Genomic DNA, 23,264 nt, shown 5'->3' on the forward strand with positions numbered 1-23,264 from the left:
AGCCAGCGGCTTTCCGATTACAGCCCATCGGCTTCCAGATGCTTATCCAAGGGACGCACGGGGGGTGCATTCCTTGGATAACACTGACAGGCGTCTCAGCCAATCAGGTTCACCGGTTCTGGTTACCGGTAACCTGATTGGCTGAAGCGTCATCAAGGGTAGGAGAAGACATCGAGGGATGGTAGAAGCAGGATGGCTGACCCCAGAAAGGTAAGTGCCAGGCGGGGAATTTTACAGGGCACAGTGGCAGCATTTTACAGGGAACAGTGGCGGAAATTGATGGGCACAATGGCAACAATTGATGGGCACAGTGGCTACAATTGCTGGGCACAGTGGCTACAATTGCTGGGCACAGTGGCTACAATTGCTGGGCACAGTGGTGACAATTGCTGGGCACAGTGGCGACAATTGATGGGCACAGTGGCGACAATTGATGGGCACAGTGGCGACAATTGCTGGGCACAGTGGTGACAATTGATGGCACAGTGGTGACAATTGATGGCACAGTGGCTGTGTTTAATGGCATGGCATAGTGGTGACAATTGCTGGGCACAGTGGTGACAATTGATGGCACAGTGGAAACAATTGATGGCACAGTGGCTGCGTTTGATAGCATGGCACAGTGGCTGCGTTTGATGGCACAGTGGCTGCGTTTGGCATGGCATAGTGGTGACAATTGATGGCACAGTGGCAACAATTGATGGCACAGTGGTGACAATGGGCACAGTGGTGACAATTGATGGCACAGTGGCTGTGTTTGATGGCATGGCACAGTGGTGACAATTGATGGGCACAGTGGCGATAAATGATGGCACAGTGGCTGCGTTTGATGGCATGGCACAGTGGCTGCATTTGATGGCATGGCACAATGGCGACAATTGATGGCACAGTGGCAGCAATTGATGGCACAGTAGTGACAATTGATGGCACAGTGGTGACAATTGATGGACACAGTGGCTGCATTTGATGGACACAGTGGCTGCATTTGATGGGCACAGTGGTTGCAATTGATGGGCACAGTAGGTGCATTTGATGGGCACAGTGAGGCTGCAATTGTTTTTTCTTTACATTTGTTTGCGCCCCCCCCCCCCCCAAAAAAAATTTGAGCACCAGTCACCACTGAGGGAGACACGTATCCATCATGCCATACCATGAGGGAGGCATGTGAGCAGGGCAATTCTCTTCTATTCATTTACTTTCCATTTTATTAATTGATAAAAAATAAACTAGTGACACTTCTATTTCTGGAAGCATTCTTAAAGTGGCCATAAAGCTTCTAAAAAAATACATGGTTTGAATCTTAACTGTTTCCTGTAGAGTTATCTAATATTTCATAAATGGATATCCCTGCCAACACCACTTGGCTCGACAAACGTCAGTCTGTAGATCAAAGGAGCTGGGCAGAAATAGTCAGCCAGGCAGTGACTTTAGCCTTCACTCTTCATGTGTTATGTGAGCCTCAGACACTGGTTGTCAGAATATAATACCCAGCAGTGGAGATTCATCTATCTGCTCTGTTTTACAAGAATGGAGGAATCTGTTAGATTTTCAAAATACTGCTCACTGTCATACCCACTTCTCTCCTCTCCCACATATATTGCCCACTGTCATTCTCTCTCTCCTCTCCCACACATACTACTCACTGTCATTCTCTCTCTCCTCTCCCACACATACTACTCACTGTCATACTCTCTCTCCTCTCCCACACATACTACTCACTGTCATACTCTCTCTCCTCTCCCACACATACTACTCACTGTCATACTCTCTCTCCTCTCCCACACATACTACTCACTGTCATACTCTCTCTCCTCTCCCACACATACTACTCACTGTCATACTCTCTCTCCTCTCCAACACATACTACTCACTGTCATACTCTCTCTTCTCTCCCACATATATTGCCCACTGTCATTCTCTCTCTCCTCTCCCACACATACTACTCACTGTCATACTCTCTCTCCTCTCCCACACATACTACTCACTGTCATACTCTCTCTCCTCTCCCACACATACTACTCACTGTCATACTCTCTCTCCTCTCCCACACATACTACTCACTGTCATACTCTCTCTCCTCTCCCACACATACTACTCACTGTCATACTCTCTTTCCTCTCCCACACATACTGCTCACTGTCATACTCTCTCTCCTCTCCCACACATACTACTCACTGTCATACTCTCTCTCCTCTCCCACACATACTGCTCACTGTCATACTCTCTCTCCTCTCCCACACATACTACTAACTGTCATACTCTCTCTCCTCTCCCACACATACTACTCACTGTCATACTCTCTCTCCTCTCCCACACATACTGCTCACTGTCATACTCTCTTTCCTCTCCCACACATACTGCTCACTGTCATACTCTCTCTCCTCTCCCACACATACTACTCACTGTCATACTCTCTCTCCTCTCCCACACATACTACTCACTGTCATACTCTCTCTTCTCTCCCACATATATTGCCCACTGTCATTCTCTCTCTCCTCTCCCACACATACTACTCACTGTCATACTCTCTCTCCTCTCCCACACATACTACTCACTGTCATACTCTCTCTCCTCTCCCACACATACTACTCACTGTCATACTCTCTCTCCTCTCCCACACATACTACTCACTGTCATACTCTCTCTCCTCTCCCACACATACTACTCAGCAAAACAGAAAAACTGCGCTACAACACAATAAACACCAAGGCAGCAGCTATCGTGTGAAGTACACAAATAAACATAAAAAACAAAAAGCTGCGCCAAGATAATATTTGAACAAGTCCCCTACTCAAGGTAGAAGTAATAGCAATGGAAAAAGTCTGTGAGCTCCTATGCAGAGGCTAGGAATGCACTTTGGTAGTACAAGGACACAAGTTCCATATAGTGTGGCACAATATTGAAACGATGGATGTAAATTTCTCCAACACCCGGTGACATGCATGCAGTTTGTGAAGTTCCTCCACCTGGAAATTAAAGCCTCTTACCAGAAGGTAAGGAATCAAAGCGGATGGCTATAACCCAGCCTCTGCCTTTTGTTTCCCCAGGGATCTCAGATCAGGAGTCCACAGCGTCACGATCAATAAACCTCAGTCGCTCCAATAGAGGGAGTGTATGAAAAAAGAGGATACATACTACTCACTGTCATACTCTCTCTTCTCTCCCACATATATTGCCCACTGTCATACTCTCTCTCCTCTCCCACACATACTACTCACTGTCATACTCTCTCTCCTCTCCCACACATACTACTCACTGTCATACTCTCTCTTCTCTCCCACACATACTACTCACTGTCATACTCTCTCTCCTGTGCCCATCATATGCAGCCACTGTGCCCATCAATGGCAGCCACTGTGCCCCGCAGATGCAGCCAACTGTGCTCAATCAATTGCAGCTTTTGTGCCCATAATATGCAGCCACTGTGCCCCCCTGCCACCCACTGTCTGCACAGCACTAACCCCATCTTGGTGGTGGGTCAGGCAGCGGGTCAGGTGGCGAGCTGTGGGGCGGATAGCGTGGCAATAGATGCTGTGTCCTCTGTCCCACTGTGTGAATAGGGCCTGAAAACGAAATTGATGTGTGTACACGCTCCCCTTACCTCAGCTAGACCTGGATTACAAGAATATTGACAGCTGAATGTCTCCCTCCCATGTACTTGTATAAAGCTGGCCATACACTATATACAATCTCTGCACAATTTCCTGTAGATTTACCAAAACTGTATAATATGAGAACCCACCTGAACAATCTATTCAATTCAAACCAAATCAGACAGGCTCTTGAGCTACATAGCTGATGGCAGATCTAAAGAAGATTGTACAAACAGATTGGATGGCCACTTTAAGGCCGGATTCACACTTGTGCAGTGCGAATTCCAGCTCTGTTATCTCTGCAAAAAGATAAGAGAACTGTTCAGCAGATCATCTCCATTTTAGCTGCACATTTGGAGACCTGGGAGAGGGGAGGGGGAGGGGGGGAAGTGTATTGAGTAGAATGAGAGAAATCCTGAAGAGAAATGAACACATCTGCAAATCAGATGCGTGCCCATAGAAGATAATGGGCCTAAAGTGACACTTCGACTGCCAGGCTTGTGGCAGAAGTCTGTCCGGGGGCACTTCACCCACTCTGGCTAGAGTGGCGACGAACTGTATCTACTACTATTGTACTACTGAAAGCAGGATTGTTCTTTCTCATATCCAGGCCTGATACTGCAAGGTTCTCTCTCGCTTCATCAACCTTCTTGCTCTACTTTATGTTGATGTTGGCCGTGTTGGGCCTGGAAATAAAGCATTTGAAAACCTTTATTCATTGACTGGACATTCGCTCACTACTCTACTCATCAAATACACCCCTAGACAACACTGAAAGGTAACTTAAAGCGGTGGTTCACCCTGCAGAACAACTTTTTAGCATAAAATTAGGCATAGTAGCGCGAGCTACAGTATGCCTGTCTTCATTTTTTTATCCCCGTACTCACTGTGTAATCGTACATAGAAGATTCCGACTGCCCGCGGGGAATGGGCGTTCCTTTCAAGAGGGAGGGTGATTGACGGCCGGCTCTGGCACGTCACGCTCCCCGAAGACAGCCGAAATAGGTCTCGGCTCTTCACGGCGCCTGTGCACAGACTATGCGCAGGCGCCGTGAAGAGCCAAGCCTATTTCGGCTATTTCCGGAGAAGCGTGACGCGCCAGAGCCGGCCGTCAATCACCTTCCGTCTTGATTGGAATGCCCATTCCCTGTGGGCAGTCGGAATCTTCTATGTACGATTACACAGTGAGTACGGGGATAAAAAAATTAAGACAGGCATACTGTAGCTCGCGCTACTATGCCTAATTTTATGCTAGAAGAATTTTTTTTTTTATAGGGTGAACCCCCGCTTTAATATGCCAATCCCAACAACAACAAGCATACCTCCCAACGTTTTGAGATTGGAATGAGGGACACCTATCAGCAAGAGTATGCAGGCATAGGACACACCCCTTGCCACGCCCCCTTAAAGGAGAATTGTACAAAAAAAACAAGATTGGTTAAACCCACAAGTGCTTTTTTTTACCACTACTATTCCTTTATAAAAAAATAATATATCAGAAGGTATCCAAAGGATAAAAACTGATCCTAGCGCTCTATGGACGTGGTGGAATATGTGTAATAATCAATAGTTTTGCAGATAAGCAGCTGTTATAATAGGGTAAGAAATGAAAAGCAATGTGTCTCTGAATAGAAGCACTAACAGCGCTAAGGTGACTAATTAAACCTGTAATTAACCTTCTGCTAAATTAGTCTCACTGAGTGAGGATGAATGCAATGTGTATGACCACAAAAAGAAATAGGTTTAAAATATAAAATCATGTGAACCAAAAGGAATAAAAATGCATAAAGTCCATTCACAGAAAAAACTGTATAAAGTCTCTTAAACCGATGTATTTCATAAAATCCTTGAAACTTCCAATTGTAAAATAATCTTCATACCGGGTCTCCCTTAGGAGTTCTACTCACCAGATGCCTATGGTGTGTTCAGCATTAAGAACTCCTTGCTCATACTGGGATTCCTTTCAATGGATTGCCTTAAAAGTCTCCTCAATCTTCCAAAAATATCTCCTTCCTCCTGTTGTCACCGTATCTCAGTAGGTTTGGTATAGGTCATAAATGAGGGAGTGTTTCATGTAAGGCAAGTGAAAAGACATATAGTGTAATACTGTTTTTTATTGAGAACCATGCCCCATAAAAATATATATATGCTTACAAATGTTGAAGATAAAATACAGCACATCAAACGTAGTGAACTGCAGCTCTCGTCCGCTCTAGGTGCACAGTCAGCTCAGCTCCAGCTGACAGGCTCCCAGTTCAGTGTGAACGCTGTGTGTAGTGGAAGAAGCACGTCGTGTAGCCACGCCCTGACGCGTTTCATGATTGGCTCACGTCTTCAGAGGCTCTGAAGACGTGAGCCAATCATGAAACGCGTCAGGGCGTGGCTACACGACGTGCTTCTTCCACTACACACAGCGTTCACACTGAACTGGGAGCCTGTCAGCTGGAGCTGAGCTGACTGTGCACCTAGAGCGGACGAGAGCTGCAGTTCACTACGTTTGATGTGCTGTATTTTATCTTCAACATTTGTAAGCATATATATATTTTTATGGGGCATGGTTCTCAATAAAAAACAGTATTACACTATATGTCTTTTCACTTGCCTTACATGAAACACTCCCTCATTTATGACCTATACCAAACCTACTGAGATACGGTGACAACAGGAGGAAGGAGATATTTTTGGAAGATTGAGGAGACTTTTAAGGCAATCCATTGAAAGGAATCCCAGTATGAGCAAGGAGTTCTTAATGCTGAACACACCATAGGCATCTGGTGAGTAGAACTCCTAAGGGAGACCCGGTATGAAGATTATTTTACAATTGGAAGTTTCAAGGATTTTATGAAATACATCGGTTTAAGAGACTTTATACAGTTTTTTCTGTGAATGGACTTTATGCATTTTTATTCCTTTTGGTTCACATGATTTTATATTTTAAACCTATTTCTTTTTGTGGTCATACACATTGCATTCATCCTCACTCAGTGAGACTAATTTAGCAGAAGGTTAATTACAGGTTTAATTAGTCACCTTAGCGCTGTTAGTGCTTCTATTCAGAGACACATTACTATTCCTTTATATTGGCTTTTAGAATTTACAAATGCAGCATCTTAGCAATCAGATGAAAGGTTTAGCACTGGGAAACACTTTTTGATAGATAAACAGTGCATTTTATATACAATTATATAGATCAGACCAAAATGAGGGACAAATGAGGAGAATGAGGGACAGAGGGACATTGCTCCAAATCAGGGACAGTCCCTCGAAATCAGGGACAGTTGGGAGGTATGAACCAGCGGCTCCTGAGGGGGTAGCGCTACACCTGTGAAGATTTTGTTTCCCTCAAATTAAATTCTGCAACTCAGTTTCCTATGTAAATTACAACCAACACCACATAGCTTATTTTGCTTGTGCCCTAATATCCCCCCACCCCATGTGTGTTACGTATGTATGTCTGTATGGACATTAGAGTGTAAGCTCCAGGTGACTGATGTGACGAGTCTTTTGAAAAGCTCTGGAATCGCTCTTCGCTATGTAAAGAAGTCAGCCTCCTTCAGCTGCCTGTCTGGCTCTGGCTGTGTTCTTTGCCTTCCCCACATCTGCAGTCTAGCTTGCAGTGTGAGTAGACCGCCATACAAATAAAGCACAGCACACATCATGTCTGTACACACACCACAGATGGCTTTGCTTGGAAAGTTGAAGTGGAATCTCTATGACAGTCTAGCTATCCAGCTTTTCCTTATCTTCCCCTTCCTGGTTTCTCATTGGCTGGCAGTGGTTCTGCCTTGAGCATGTTATTATGTGATCCCTGGAATGTGTCAGTATTACTGAGGTGGAGGGAGATAAGCAGCACTGCTCACATCTCTGCTGTCTACTGCTGGGGCTGCACCCTTAGCCCAGGATGGGGGCCACATCCACCTTGTCCTGGCTGCTGCCCTGTCTCCTGGCTGTACTTGCGCAGAAAGAAAACGACCAGAAGTCGGTAAGTTACCAATCTATTTAATAACATGACTGTTTATTATTGATATTTCCTTTGTTATGTTTTTATGACATTGCTGCACTATATCCTTATTCGTATATTTTTTCTGCTTTTTTTTTTGTCATTTTGTGCTATTTATTCATTACTGTTTATTATTATTTAACAGAACACACAGCAGCATCTAATGTTAAGTAAACCTGATCACTAAAACGTTTGCAGTCCTAAAACATGCTAATGTCATTTTCAATACAGTTAAACCTTGGATTGAGAGTAACTTAGTTTGAGAGCGTTTTGCAAGACAAGCAACATTTTTAAAAACATTTGGGCTTGATATACAAGCGATGTCTTGATATGCAAGTAGTGTCATGTCACAACCGAGTATAAAAGAGAAGAGAGGTGCCTCTAAGTGTAGCAATATGGTTACATTTAATGAAGGTACAGTAAAACCTTGGTTTGCGAGCATAATTCGTTCCAGAAACATGCTTGTAATCCAAAGCACTTGTATATCAAAGCATTTTTTTTACAGGGCATTAAAAAAAAGAGAAGAGAGGCACCTCTAAGTGTAGCAATAAGTTGCTAAATGTTGTACCTTCATTACATGTAACCATATTGCTACACTTAGAGGCTCCTCTCTTCTTTTTTATACTCAGTTGTGACATGACTCTACTCTTATATCAAGACATCGCTTGTATATCAAGGAAACATTTATTAAAACATTTTGCTTGTCTTGCAAAACGCTCTCAAACCAAGTTACTCTCAAACCAAGGTTTTACTGTACCCACTTGCTTACTGGGCACTTAAACCCCCCTCCTGCCCAGTCCAATTTTTAGCTTTCAGTACTGTCGCACTTTGAATGACAATTGCGCGGTCATGCAACAATGGACCCAAATGAAATTTTTATATTTTTTTCCCACAAATAGAGCTTTCTTTTGGTGGTATTTGATCACCTCTGCGGTTTTTATTTTTTGTTAAAAAAAAAATGTAAAAGACAGATTTTTTTTAAAAAACAAATTATATTTCTTTTATATTTTGTTATAAAATTTTGCAAACGGGTAATTTTTCTCCTTCATTGATGTACGCTGATGAGGCTGTACTGATGGGCTGTACTGATGGGCACTGATGGGCACCGTTGGGCTGCACTGGTTGGCACTGATAGGCGGCACTGGTAGGCACTGATAGGCGGCACTGAGAAGTGGCACTGAAGGGCATTGACGGGTGGCACTGGTGGGCACTGAAAAGTGGCACTAATAGGTGGCATTGATAGATGGCACTGATAGCTGGCAGTGATGGGCACTGATAGGTGGCAGTGATGGGCACTGATGATGGGCAGTTATGGGCACTGATGAGTGGCAATAATGGGCACTGATCGGTTACAATGATAGGCAGCATTACTAGGTGGTACTGATGAGGCACTGATTGGCATCACAGGTGGGCATTGATAGGTGGCACTGTGGGCATTGATAGGTGGCACTGTGGGCACTGACAGGTGGCAAAGGCAGGTGGCACTGGCAAGCGGTATTTGTGCGCACTGATGAGGCAGATGTGCCTCCTTCCTCTTCGGGAACAATGTCAATTGTAAACATGCCATTGATCCTCACGCTGTCAGCTCCTTCCTGTCAGATCCTTTGTTTACATCATGTGATCAGCCGTCTCTGGCTGACAGCGGATCACGTGGTAAGGGGTCGGGACCGGCTCCTTACACGGATCCGTGATCCACCGAGTCTTAGTGACTCAGTGATCACAGCGCGCGCCACACGTGCCCTGCAGGGGCCGCCCGTTGTGCGTGCAAAGGCGAGGACATCTATTGAGGGCCTCCCGGATTTTCAGGCCCGCGCTGTAGCCGTCATTTGACTATAGCGTGGGCCTCTAGTGGTTAAAACTGGCACATCTAAGTATGCAGGCATTCGGGGTAAAGATGTCCACATAGACCATCCTCCTCACCGCCATCTACGTCATCCCTTCCACACTGCGCTCCACAATCGCTTCAAGCCTCGCTTTCAGATCGCTCTACTGCAGAGTAGTCTTCCTGGTCACGATTGCAGACTGATAGCGGTGAGAGCCGGCGGTGAGGAGGATGATCTATGTGGACAGCTTTACCTCGAATGCCTGCATACTTAGATGTGCCTCCTTTAATCATCAACCATGTGAGTTGCTAAATGTTGTACCTTCATTAACCACGTAAGGACCAGAAGATTTCCCCCCTTAATGACCAGACCATTTTTTCACGATTCGGCACTACGCCGCTTTATCTGACAATTGCGCAGTCGTGCAACACTGTACCCAAACCAAATTTACGTCCTTTTATTCCCACAAATAGAGATTTCTTTTGGTGGTATTTGATTACCTCTTCGGTTTTTCTTTTTTGCGCTATAAACAAACAAAGAGCAACAATTTTGAAAAAAAATATCTTTTACTTGTTGCTATAATAAATATTAAAAAATGAAAAATAAATCACAATAAGTTTGATTGGTTTGCACAAAAGTTATAGCGTCTACAAAATAGGGGATATATTTATGCCATTTTTATTATTATTTTTTTTACTAGTAATGGCAGTGATCAGCGATTTTTTTTTTTAGCGGGATTGCGGCGGACTGATCAGACACTTTTGACACATTCTTGGGACCACTGACATTTATACAGCGATCAGAGCTAAAAATAGCCACTGATTACTGTATACATCACTGGCACAGGGTTAACACTAGGGGGCAATCAAGAGGGTAAGTGTTCCCTAGGGAGGTGTTCCTAACTGTGGGGGGACTGTACTGGCTGAAGGAGGTGAGAGATCGCTGTTCCTGATCTGAGGAGTGATCATGGGTGGCTGGCGGACATTGCGGCCACGCGCATCGGTTTCAGGGTACCCGCTCCCCCATTTGTAGTTAGTATGCCGGAGCCCGTGACAGAAGCCCGGTAAATAAACCGGCCAGGTGAGTGCATGGCTGGATCCTGGGGAAGGGGAGTGTCCTATCATTAATAATCAGCAGATACAGTTTTTGTAGCTGCTAACTTAATTTTTTTTAACCTTAAACCATGTACACACAATCAGAAAATCGGACGAAAAATACCACTTTTAAAGCTATCGCACAATAATCTGGTCATTAGTACACAGCTTTCGAGGGTCGATCATCAGTTCATGCAAAATTATGAAGAGGGACAAACACTAAAAAAAATTCTCATATGATACCAGAACAAACAATTTTTCTTTTAATTAGTACAGTATTCGTCCAAAAAAAAAAATCGAAAATACCAAGACCAAGCATGCTCGGAAATTAAAGACTACATTGCAATAAATACAATACATGTGATGTATTGGTGTGCGTACACACCATCAGTTAAAAAAACGATCGAGTCCAAAGCGGTGACGTAAAACACAATGACGTGCAGAGAAAAATGAAGTTCAATGCTTCCAAGCATGCGTCGACTTGATTCTGAGAATGCGCGGGTTTTGAACCGATGCTTTTGTGTACTAACCATCGGTTTGGACCTATCGGTCAGCCGTCCATCGGTTCGATTTTAAAGCAAGTTCTCTAACCGTTTTCAACGGTTTGGACCGGTCGTGTGTACGCGGCCTAAGATAAAAGAAGAACCTGAAAGTACACTAACTACCCATTCGACACATGTGGAAAATGCCTCGAAATAGGAACACAAAAAAGAGCAACCCATTGGGAGGCATCTATCAAAGAAAAAACAATCTTCAAAAAAAAAAACCCAAGGATTTAAAAGAGAGTGGGTTGATAGGTAGAAGCCAAAATGTAGATTTGATATCTGCTTTGGCTAAAAGGGCCCCAAAACCTAAAATCTGAAATTTTGTAAAGAGTTGTAAAAGTCACATTATGGACAATAGTTAAACATTGCCTCTGGGCAAAGAAAAATTATGAATCAGTCTAAAGGTATTTCTGTTCTTTGAAAGGATACCTAACAGGAAAATCCTAAAATCTTTGAAAGGTGGTTGAATTAATGGACCAGCAACTATGCCTTTTTGAATTTGTTTACATATTTTTTCCCTAACTACTTCACATAGTTCAAACACCGATTTCAAATTATTTACGATTACACAACCAGAAATATCAAAGGTGGAAGTAAAAAAACCTTCATTAACCGCTTCCAGTTTGGCCAATGCATATAAACGGCTGGGTTGGACAAGTGGCGATCTGGGGGGACATACTTGTATTGCATTGGCACGATCGTGTGACGACACAGACTTGGTTCACTGACCCAAGTACCGAGAGGCGGTGCTCTGTCTAGGTACCATGTGATCGCTATGACCAATCACAGCAATTACATGTCCAGTAGGAAAGATGACTGTGATTCATGCAGCCATTCAGAATTACTGTAAGCTATGTAATTGGTCACAGTGATCACATGGTACAGGGCCAAGCACCGTCTCCCTGTACTGTGTTCAGCCAGCTAAAAATTGGGGCCCAGTAACTGTTGGCGTGCTTTGAGACAGTCCACAAGGCCTGCAGGCAGTTCTATAGCTATAAGGTAGCTGGTTAGGTAGTTCCTGATGGGTCAGTCTCTAGCGGTGGTAGCAAGTAATGGCCACAAGGCCCTCTCACCAGACCCAGAAATACCGCAGCAATGATCCCTCTAGCTGGACATGGGAAGGGAAACAAGCGTGGAGAGTGAGGACAGAGCACTCAGAACCATCAAGAAGCCCACCTTGAACAGTGACATGCTGATGATGCTGGAGCAAGTACATATAGAGAGAAAGTGGCTTCAAAGAGGCAGCAAGAGATCTGCAGTACTGAGATACAAAATAAAGGATGGGGGGGGGGTTAGAGACAGTATTTTCTAAAATTGGAAATCATATTGTCTCCCCAGAGGGGGTTTACAGACTGATTTACCTGCTGCAGTTATATTTACTGTAGTTGCAATTTTATTAGAAACCAATTAATAATTTTTAGAGGACACTGTAGTACAGGAAAAATAATGATTTCCCCTGGTGATAATTAAACTCAGAATCACAGTGCTGAAATACATCAGTGCTGCCTGTTGAGTCACGAAGCTGCCATTAGTGAAGCCTGAAAGATGATATGGGAAGAGCTGTGAGACAGACTACATCATATGTGCTACCCATGTAGAAAATTAACTTGCTTGCAAATGACTGGAGACTTTGCTGTACAAAGTGAATGCATCTTAGCTTAGCGTTTCTGGTTATTGTGGGGCTTTGTGACTCATGGACCAGATCACATTCACATATGTTGAAAAGACAATTTCTGTCAAAAGAGAATAGCAATTATTGCCGACCATTTATTAGAAAATCAAGAATGACCTACGTATTAAAAGCCCTAAATGAGTAACCAGCGGCTTAAAGAAGACTTGTCACAAAAAAGCATGAGCGTTGCATTGCTGATTTGTGTTTAAAGGTTCAACCTCCTGGGATGTCATCTTCAACTGTGCTTCACTAATACCATACTACTAGAGTGAAAAACCGAGAAAAATAATGTAGGCGTTCTGACTTCACAGGATTGATTTCCTTTATAAAAGGTTGTTTGAAAAGTGAACCTGTCATTTTGCATGTTTATGCTCTTAAAGAGGATGTCCGCTGAAAAAAAACATATTAAAAGTCAGCAGCTACAAATACTGCAGCTGCTGACTTTTAATATCGGCACACTTACCTGTCCTGGAGTCCAGCGCCGTCCGCAGCAGAGGACGAGCGATCGCTTGTCACTCTGCTGCCCCCCCGCCATCCTCGGTGAGGGAACCAGGAAGTGAAGCTCTCCGCCTTCACTGCCCGGTTACCTACGGCGCATGCGCGAGTTGCGCTGCGCCTGCTGATTGGCTCCTGCTGTGCTCTGGGAGCCGAGTGTTCCCAGAGCACAACTGGGGGGAGGACAGGAGGTGACTTCCTGCCCGCAGTCTGCCCATAGACTGTGGCCGGAAGTGGGTGCAAATACCTGTCTTTAGACAGGTATCTGCACCCCCTCCCCCTGAAAGGTGTCAAATGTGACACCGGAGGGGGGAGGGTTCCGATCAGCGGGAGTTCCACTTTAGGTTCCACTTTAGGCTTTAATAGACTAAATCCCCCTCCATTATCTATCAAAAAGTGTTTTCCAGAAGCGAAGGAGTGTGCCTCGTACACACGGTCGGGCTTTCCGAGAAAATAAGTCAGACAGACATTTTTTCTCGGAAAGTCCGGCCCTGTGTAGCCTCCACCTGACTTTTTTGGTCGGAAGTCCGACAGACCTTAGATAGAGATGTTAGATAGAGAACCTGTTCTCTATCTTTCCGTTGGACTTCCGACGGACTCACGGCAGACTTTTGCATGGTCAAAAGTTTGACCGTGTGTACGAGGCATTGTAACTGTTTCTTATCCTGCTAGACTGAAAGAGCATTTAATGCTTGCTGGGATTTGGGTGGGGGATCACTATAATAGCAGGTTTTGTTAAATTCCTGGAGTTGGGCTTTGAAGACCATTTTATCTCTTTAAAGTATGTTATAATTTGTTGCTAGGATTATATTAACACTACAGAAGGTGGGTTATGCCACCAGGTTCTCTATTCTTATGGAAAATTGGAAAGAAACTGCGCTAAATACTAAACAAACAAGAAAGAGATAAAGAAAAACTGCCGTGAAATGTAAACAATAGATACAAAAAACAAACAGTGAGAAAAATATAAATCGCGCTACCTCTAAACCATGTGAAACAAATGTTTGAATCACAAAACACACAAAACTATGTGATATATATATTGATATAAATCATAACCTATGTGGTATATGATGGTATATATAAATCACTAATATACCAAAAAGGTAGACTATAGGAGGTTGACTATATAGCACTCTCAAGTCAATAACAGTGAAACAGTGATAATATTGATAATGAACATCAAAAAAATTTGGATCATATCATTAGATCAATAAATATTAACCAAATAAAAATATATATAGACATATAAATGAAACAAATATTGTAACAATAAAGTCCATACATGTTTAACACATGAAATTCCAGACACCCGTGCTCTGTGCCAAGTTCCAAAATCCATTGAAAACGTTTCCAAAGCAAAGTGATGTATCCTCCACCAAACTATAGATTGGCTCCTTACCAAATTGCCATGATCCCTTATGACAGGGTATCATGAAGAGCATATAATAGGTAGTCACTCCCAGTCTTGCAGTTCAGACAGATACGATCCCTAACATTGGGTCTCATCCACAAGTGATTAAACTTCACCAACATCAATGCCTACCATGTAAAAAATAATAACAGCTCCACATAGCGCATTAAATTAGTAAAAAAGATTTATTAAAAGTTGTATTGCACTTACAAACATGCAGTAAAAAATGCTTTGAATCTGATGTGCCGGCCGGTACACAAATTCCCAGACACCCGTCCACTGGGGGAACGTTTGGAGCTCTTGGGTGACGACAGCGCGCCGCTCTGCCCTACGTCCGTTTCGTAAAATATTACTTCTTCCAGGGGCACGCGAAAATGTTTTATTTGGTTAATATTTATTGATCTAATGATATGATCCAAATTTTTTTGATGTTCATTATCAATATTATCACTGTTTCACTGTTATTGAGGGACTTGACAGTGCTATATAATTCCCTCTAGTGGCTATCAACCTCTCTTGTTTTTTTGTTATATTAGTGATTTATATATACCATCATATACCACATAGTTTATGATTTATATCAATATATATCACATAGTTTTGTGTGTTTTGTGATTTAAACATTTGTTTCACACGGTTTAGAGGTAGCACAATTTATATTTTTCTCTCTATTCTTATGTAACCTTAAGAGAACCTGTGAGGAAGGAAATATGGTTGCTACCATGACTGAATTGTTTTTAAAGGGTGCTGTCATCCTGACTCAGGCTTTACCACCTAGCGAGCCACTGACCCAGAACAAGTGGGCAGTTGCAGTATCTCACAATAGTGAGTACACCCCTCACATTTTTGTAAATATTTTAGTATATCTTTTCATGTGATAACACTGAAGAAATGATACTTTTCTACAATGTAAAGTAGTGAGTGTACAGCGTGTATAACAGTGTAAATTTGCTGTCCCCTCAAAATAACTCAAATCACAGCTATTAATGTCTAAACCGCTGGCAACAAAAGTGAGTACACCCCTAAGTGAAAATGTCCAAATTGGGACCAAAGTGTTAATATTTTGTGTGGCCACCATTATTTTCCAGCACTGCCTTAACCCTCTTGGGCATGGAGTTCACCTGAGCTTCACAGGTTGCCACTGGAGTCCTCTTCCACTCCTCCATGACAATATCACAGAGCTGGGGGATGCTAGAGATCTTGCGCTCCTCCAACTTCCGTTTGAGGATGCCCCACAGATGCTCAATAAGGTTTAGGTCTGGAGACATGCTTGGCTAGTCCATCACCTTTACCCTCAGCTTTTTTTAGCAAGGCAGTGGTCGTCTTGTAGATGTGTTTGTGGTCATTATCATGTTGGAATACTGCCCTGTGGCCCAGTCTCAGAAGAAAGAGGATCATGCTCTGCTTCGGTATGTCACAGTACATGTTGGCATTCATGGTTCCCTCAATGAATTGTAGCTCCCCAGTGCCGACACCATCTGTACCAGATAAGTTTATCTTGGTCTCATCAGACCACAGGACATGGTTCCAGTAATCCTTGTCCTTAGTCTGCTTGTCTTCAGCAAACTGTTTGTGGCCTTCCTTGTGCATCATCTTTAGAAGAGGCTTCCTTTTGAGATGACAGCCACGCAGACCAATTTGATGCAGTGTGCGGCATATGGTCTGAGCAGTGACAGGCTGACCCCCCCACCTCTTCAAAATCTGCAACAATACTTTCACTCATATATCTATCTCCCAAAGACAGCCTTTGGATATGATGCTGAGTACGTGCACTCAACTTCTGTGGTCAACCATGGCGAGGCCTGTTCTGAGTGGAACCTGTCCTGTTAAACCACTGTATGGTCTTGGCCACCATGCTCCAGCTCAGTTTCAGGGTCTTGGCAATCTTCTTATAGCCTAGGTCATCTTTATGTAGAGCAACAATTCTTTTTTTCAGATTTTTAGAGAGTTCTTTGCCATGAGGTGCCATGTTGAACGTCCAGTGACCAGTATGAGAGAGTGAGAGCGATAACACCAAATTTAACACACCTGCTCCCAATTCACACCTGAGACTTTATAACACTAACGAGTCACAGGGAGGGAAAATGGCTAATTGGGCCCAATCTGGACATTTTCACTTAGGGGTGTACTCACTTTTGCTGCCAGCGGTTTATACATTGATGGCTGTGTGTTGAGTTATTTTGAGGAGACAGCTAATTTATACTATTATACAAGCTGTACCCTCACTACTTTACATTGTAGCAAAGTGTCATTTCTTCAGTGTTCTCACATGAAAAGATATAATAAAATATGTACAAAAATGTGACGGGTGTAGTTGTACTCACTTTTGTGAGATACTGTAAGGCCTCGTACACACGACCAGACATGTCCGATGAAAATGGTCCACGGACCGTTTTCATCGGATATGTGTGCTGGGATCTTTTGGTCTGATGTGTGTACACACCATCAGACCAAAATCCCCGGCAGACAGAGAACGCGGTGACGTAGAAGACACTGACGTTCTCTGACACGGGAGGTCAATGCTTCCACGCATCGCGGATTTCGGGCCAGCGGACATGTCCGATGAGTCATACTAACCATCGGACATGTCCGACGGACAGGCTTCCAGCGGACAAGGTTCTTAGCATGCTAAGAAACTTTTGTCCGCTGGAAACCTGTCCGCTAGGCCGGAAAACTGTCCAGTAGGCTCTACACACGGTCGGACATGTCCGCGGAAACTGGTCCGACGGACCAGTTTCAGCGGACATGTTCAGTCGTGTGTACAAGGCCTAAGAGTTTTGCAATTTCACTGGCTGTAAGCTTATTCCAGATCAGCGAATCCCTAGGCAGTGAGACATTTTTAAAAGAAAATTAGAATGGCAAATTTTTATCCATACAGGATCACTTTAAAGGGGACTAGTCACAATAATGTTATGGGAGTTGCCATTACTAACTTTTAACAAACAGTTGTCATCCTTAAATAAAAAAAAAAGTGTGTGTGTCCCACTGTTTACTTTACTTAATATTTCATGTCCTGTATTCAGACATTTGTGAGTGCTGCGGTCCCATACACTAAGCACGAGTTTTAATCTTTTATTTTTGTATAGTTATCATCCTTACTCTTGCATGACTGCTTCGTGACTTGGGGACCTCTGATATTCGCATATGTTTTCTAGGACAGTGACTTGCCAAAAATTAGAGAGGATGAGAATGATGGCATCAGAAGCTGCACCTATACAACCCACAATGGCCCTCTGATATTTCTTATGCCCTGTACACACGACCGGTTTTCCTAACATGCCAAAACCCGACGTTTTTCTCGACGTGATTCCTCCCAAGCCTGCCTTGCATACACACGTTCAGTCAAAAAAACGCTCGACCAAATCGCGGTGATGTCCAACACGTACGACAGCACTATAAAGGGGACGTTCCATTCAAATGGCGCTACCCTTTGGGCTGCTTTTGCTGATCCTCGTGTTATTAAAAGTTTGGTAAGAGACAATTTGCGCTTTTCAACCTTGTGCTTTTCAGTCCGTTACAGCGTGACGAATGTGCTCATACTTGATTCTGAGCATGCATGTTTTTTTTCCCCTCGGAAAAGCATACACACGAGCGGTTTTCGCAACGATAAAAAGACTGACGGGAAACACAACGGGAAAAAATAGAGCAGGTTCTAATTTTTTTGCAGGCAATTTTCTCGTCGGGAAAACTGCTATGGAGAATACATACGACCGGTTTTCCCGACCAATCTAAATAATTGTCGTCGGGAAAACCGGTCGTGTATACGAGGCATAAAAGTGTAACTTTAGTCAAAAAATTAAGTCCGGCTAGATCACTTCATGCTGGCCCCTTTTTGCTGGTATAGCTACTGTATGTAAAACATTAAAAAATATGTGCCTATACTGTTTAAAATCCAGTGATGCACTGTGTCACCATGCTCTGCACATGCTCAGTTGCTCGCGATTTTTGACACTGTGCCAAAAATCAGCCTGATCTGCTGGCAGACTAAAGATTTATTGTTGCTCAGGGGCTTTGGGCTTCAGCAAAATGACAGCCTCCGGCAGAAAGAAACAGGAACAATTATTAATGTGGAATGTGTGTTCTTTGCTAAAGAACATTATTTTCTATCAAGTTGTTATGGGTAAAGTTCTTCTTACATTACCTGTAAAATTTTGATAATTTTAAGTTTATATATTGGACAACAATTTTACGTCTATGGCTGAGATCCCCAATCTACAGATTTCAGGGAACATTTTGCTGGCCACTGCCATTTCCTTTAATATAAGCTGTCACCATCTAGCAGAGGTTCACTTTCTTCCATGCCATCAATATGTTCATTTTGTCAGTACATGTGCACGTGTTTATGAACGTTGCCAATTGTAATGTGCCTGCACATCCAACCAAACTCACGTGTCTATAGTCAGCTTTAGCTTCTGTGTTTTTACAAATATGACAGCAAGATATACCAAAACACAAGCATCTGTTCAGCATCCTGTTTACATGAAGGTTCTACAACTCTCCCACCCGGCAGCTACTAGCTCTCTGCCAGTTCGCTGAAATACTTTCTCCTTGGCCATTTAAAAAGGGAAAGGGAAAACAACATCTGCTGCTAGTTAAAAAAATACCGGGAAAACAAAACCTCACGACCACAAGCAACTGGATTCAATACAATCCTCCGATTTTTTTCCATTGAGATCAGCGAGCGGCGGTTGACATTATGTGTTCCTGCAGCAGGGAGCCGTGGGTGGCGTTCTACTCTGCATTAATGCTTTATTAAAAAGGCCCCTTAATCACTGAAAAGCTTGTTTGAATACATAAATTGTTTTGATTCAGCATATTTGGACTTATTCTAAGCTACTTTAATAGGACTGCTACATTATCAAAAAATGCCATTGAATATAAATTACACGTTGCTATGTAAAATAGTTTTAAAAATAATAATTCCTAAAGGAATGTTTCAGGGTGTACTAGGACTGAATATATTTAAAGGCAGCCTTTTGGGACTTCTTAAATCGCTGTAGTCCCAGGAATAATGCTGCGGAAGAGCTCTGAGCTATAACTAACCCAAAGAGTTGGACAGTGACAGCCTCAATATTTAATGGGACATGATTGCCATAGGTACCGGTAACAGCTTTTGTTAAAAAAAAGCCTTTGAGAGTTTTCTAAACACATCTGCTATCTTAGCCAGTAAATCCATAAAATAAAATTGCCCCCTGTCAATTTTTGGTCACCTTTGGGGCTCATATAGACTCATATAAACTATAAACCCATAGGGTATGAATGGACGCTTTGTTTATGGAGACTGTCGGTGTTCAGAGCCACAATGCTGTGTCCCTGCATCGGCAATGTCCCAATTGACATCAATGGGACTACCTGCACAGGGATGCACAGAACACGGGTGTTTGCTCTAGTATGGCCTGTCAACGAGGCCTTAGGTTACATATTCAAGCTAGGCTGCTTCATCAAAGTGATTCCCCTCTGGCCAGTCCCTACTCTACTTTGTAGACTGCCAACCTCTTGCTTGCTAAATAGCATACTGTTATGCTGCGTACACACCATCACTTCATGTGATGAAAAAAAACTACATTTCTCGTGAAGGAAAAAACGACGTTTTTGAAACTTCAATTTTCAAAAACGACGTTGCCTACACACCATCGTTTTTTCACAATGCTCTAGCAAAGCGCGGTTACGTTCACCACTTTTTTTCCATTGAAGCTCGCTTCATAACTAGCTTCTGGGCATGCGCGGGTTTAAAAACGTAGTTTTTGCTACACACGGTGATTTTTTGTGAAACAAAAAACGATGTTTCGAAAAACGACACAAAAAATTGAAGCATGCTTCAATTTTTTTTTGTCGTTTTTCACAAGACATAAAACAACGTTTTCCCCCACACACGGTCATTTAAATTGACGTTTTTAAAAACTTAGTTTTTTTTCATCACATAAAGTGATGGTGTGTACGCGGCATAAGGATTATAGACTTATCATGCCTATTTGGGGCAAACAGACACCAGTGGAGAGCTACTGTACAGACCAAAATCCAGCATTGTACATCCACAATGGGAAAAAAAAAGTTATTTCCATTTCTAAAGTGACTTAAGGTACAAACAGACACTTGAGAATGTTCACCTGACCCAGTTGTTTACATTCATATAGAGGAACATCAATGTCCGAAGGCTCTAGTGGTCAAACCTGTTTAGGAGAATGTATCACTGGTGTAAATGTCCTGGCCTTGCCAGAGGCACAAATATGCAAGCCAATGTGAAGTGGTGTATTTTTTTTATGAAGATAGTACATAGGAAGAATCATCTGGCATCCATATTGTATATCTACAACTGGATAACCCTCTAGCGTCTATAGGTTTATGACCAGAACTGAAAGATGGCTGGTTAAGCCAAGTGTCTATATCATGCAGAGGACACTAAAAGCAATCTACTGATCTGTGATCATCTACACTCCTAACCTTTCAATATCTATTCAAAGACTATCTGAAGCCAGACTATCAAAGGGGGACACATCATTTTAAGGCAGAGCGCCGCGGATTTTATAAAGTACATGATGTTGATTAACAAACACTTTAAAGTGGTTGTAAAGGCAGAATTCTATGCATTAAGACAAAAAGCCTTCTGTTTGCAGCAGCCGCCCCAGCACCCCCTAATACTTACCTGAGTCCCATCTCTATCCAGCAATGTCCACGAGTGACTCAGCCATCCCCTTCTGTCTATCAAAGTCAGTTAGCCAATCAGAAGAGAGGAGGAGGGGCCGAACCCGGGCTCCGTGTCTGAATGGACACAGGGAACTGAGACAAGGCTTGGGTGCCCCCATAGCAAGCTGCTTGCTGTGGGGGCACTCGACAGGAGGGAGGGGCCCGGAGAGCTGAAGAGGGACCAAAGAAGAGGAGGATCTGGGCTGCTCTGTGCAAAACCCAACACAAATTAGACTTTGCAATCACTTTAATGAATGATGCACTGATGATTCTCGCCATTCATAGTTCTGCTACCTAGAATGCTTATCACATTGTTAGTCACCAACAGGACCCAAATTAATATCCCCAAGTGCCATAGAGAATGGGCACATTTGCAAGCTTGTATCAGCATTTTGGCCTTGGGAACACCACTAAAAACTGTTACAATTCTTGCAAAGAAAAGGGGTGAATGCCAGCAGGTTGCCAGTCAACAAGGCTGAATCTAGATATCCGAAAGTACCTAGATTCACCCATGTCCTAAAAATATACCCATGTGTGTTCTACAGGTTACAATATAAATATAGAAGATGCCAAGTACTGTATTTATGTGAAGGATCAGTTCTTCATTAGTTTTACTATGTATCTTTTTCATCTATATAAAAAATAGTCCAAAATAATGCTGTAGCAGCGCTCCAATCAAATCCTTGTTTGAAAGTCCTCTATATGCAGGGCCGCCATCAGGAATTATGGGGCCCCTTACACAGCTTCAGGCATGGGCCCCCTGGAGCAGAGAACCGGGGGGAAGGGGGGGGTTGCCGCCTGAAATTGAGAAGCGGGGGGGGGGGCTGCCGCGGATTGAGAAGTGGGGGGGCCCTTTACACAAAACAGAAGAAATAAAGAAAAAAATATATAAAAAAAAAGGGGGTAGCCATCTGGGGACCTCTGGGCCCTTTAATAAAAATAAAAAAGATATATAAAAAAAATATATTTTTTTTTTAAAAAGGGGGTTGCCATCTGGGGACCTCTGGGCCCTTTAATAATTTATATAAATGTTTGTGTGTGTGTGTGTATGTATATATATATATATATAAAAAGAAATTACAAAAAAGGGGGGTTGCCATCCGGGACCTCTGGGCCCTTTAATAAAAATGAAAAAAAAGAAACCTCTGGGCCCTTTAATAATAAAAATTATATATATATATATATATAATATATATATATATATATATATATATATATATATAAATTAAAATAAACATTTATGAAAAAAAAGGGGGGTTGGCATCTGGGGACCTCAGGGCCCTTTAATAAAAAAAATATATATATATAAACAAAAACAAAAAATAAACATTTATAAAAAAAAAAAAGGGGGGATTTGCCACACATGGGGCCCTGGGGACCTCTGAGCCCTTTAATAATATATATATATATATATATATATATATATATATATATAAAAAAATATATAAAGACAAAATATATATATATATATATATATATATATATATATATATATATATATATATATATATATATATATATATATATATATATATAAAAAAAATATATAATTTTTTTTATAAAAAAAGGGGGGTTGCCACCCGGGGCCCTGGGGACCTCTGGGCCCTTTAATAATAATAATAAAAATAATATTATATATATATATATATGGGGACCTCCGGACCTCTAAAAAAAAAAAATGGCCCTTTATTAAAAAATAAAATAAAAATATATAAATAAAATATTTTTTTTATAAAAAATAAATTAAAAAAGGGGGGTTGCCATCCGGGGCCTCCGGGCCCCTGGGGACCTCTAAAAAAAAATTGGCCCCTAAGGGGGTTGCCATCCGGGCCCCTGGGGACCTCCGGGCCCCTTACAGGTGTAATGCCTGTACCCCCCTGATGGCGGCCCTGTCTATATGTGTTGCATATAGGAAGCAATAGTGATGTGGATGAGGATGAATGT

General features: G+C 42.5%; 1 protein-coding gene across 1 annotated transcript in view; it reads left to right on the plus strand.

Annotated features, from left to right (window-relative positions):
- Window positions 1–7,399: 7,399 nt before the first annotated feature.
- The window catches only part of GPX3 (glutathione peroxidase 3), a 33,395-nt gene continuing 17,530 nt past the window's right edge, over window positions 7,400–23,264 (plus strand). Inside the window, exon 1 of the mRNA XM_040345047.1 lies at window positions 7,400–7,575. Within this exon, the coding sequence (XP_040200981.1) occupies window positions 7,495–7,575 (81 nt within the window). The 5' untranslated portion in view covers window positions 7,400–7,494. The remainder of the gene's footprint in view (window positions 7,576–23,264) is intronic.

Source organism: Rana temporaria, chromosome 3, assembly GCF_905171775.1.
Source record: "Rana temporaria chromosome 3, aRanTem1.1, whole genome shotgun sequence".
Lineage (NCBI taxonomy): Eukaryota > Metazoa > Chordata > Amphibia > Anura > Ranidae > Rana > Rana temporaria.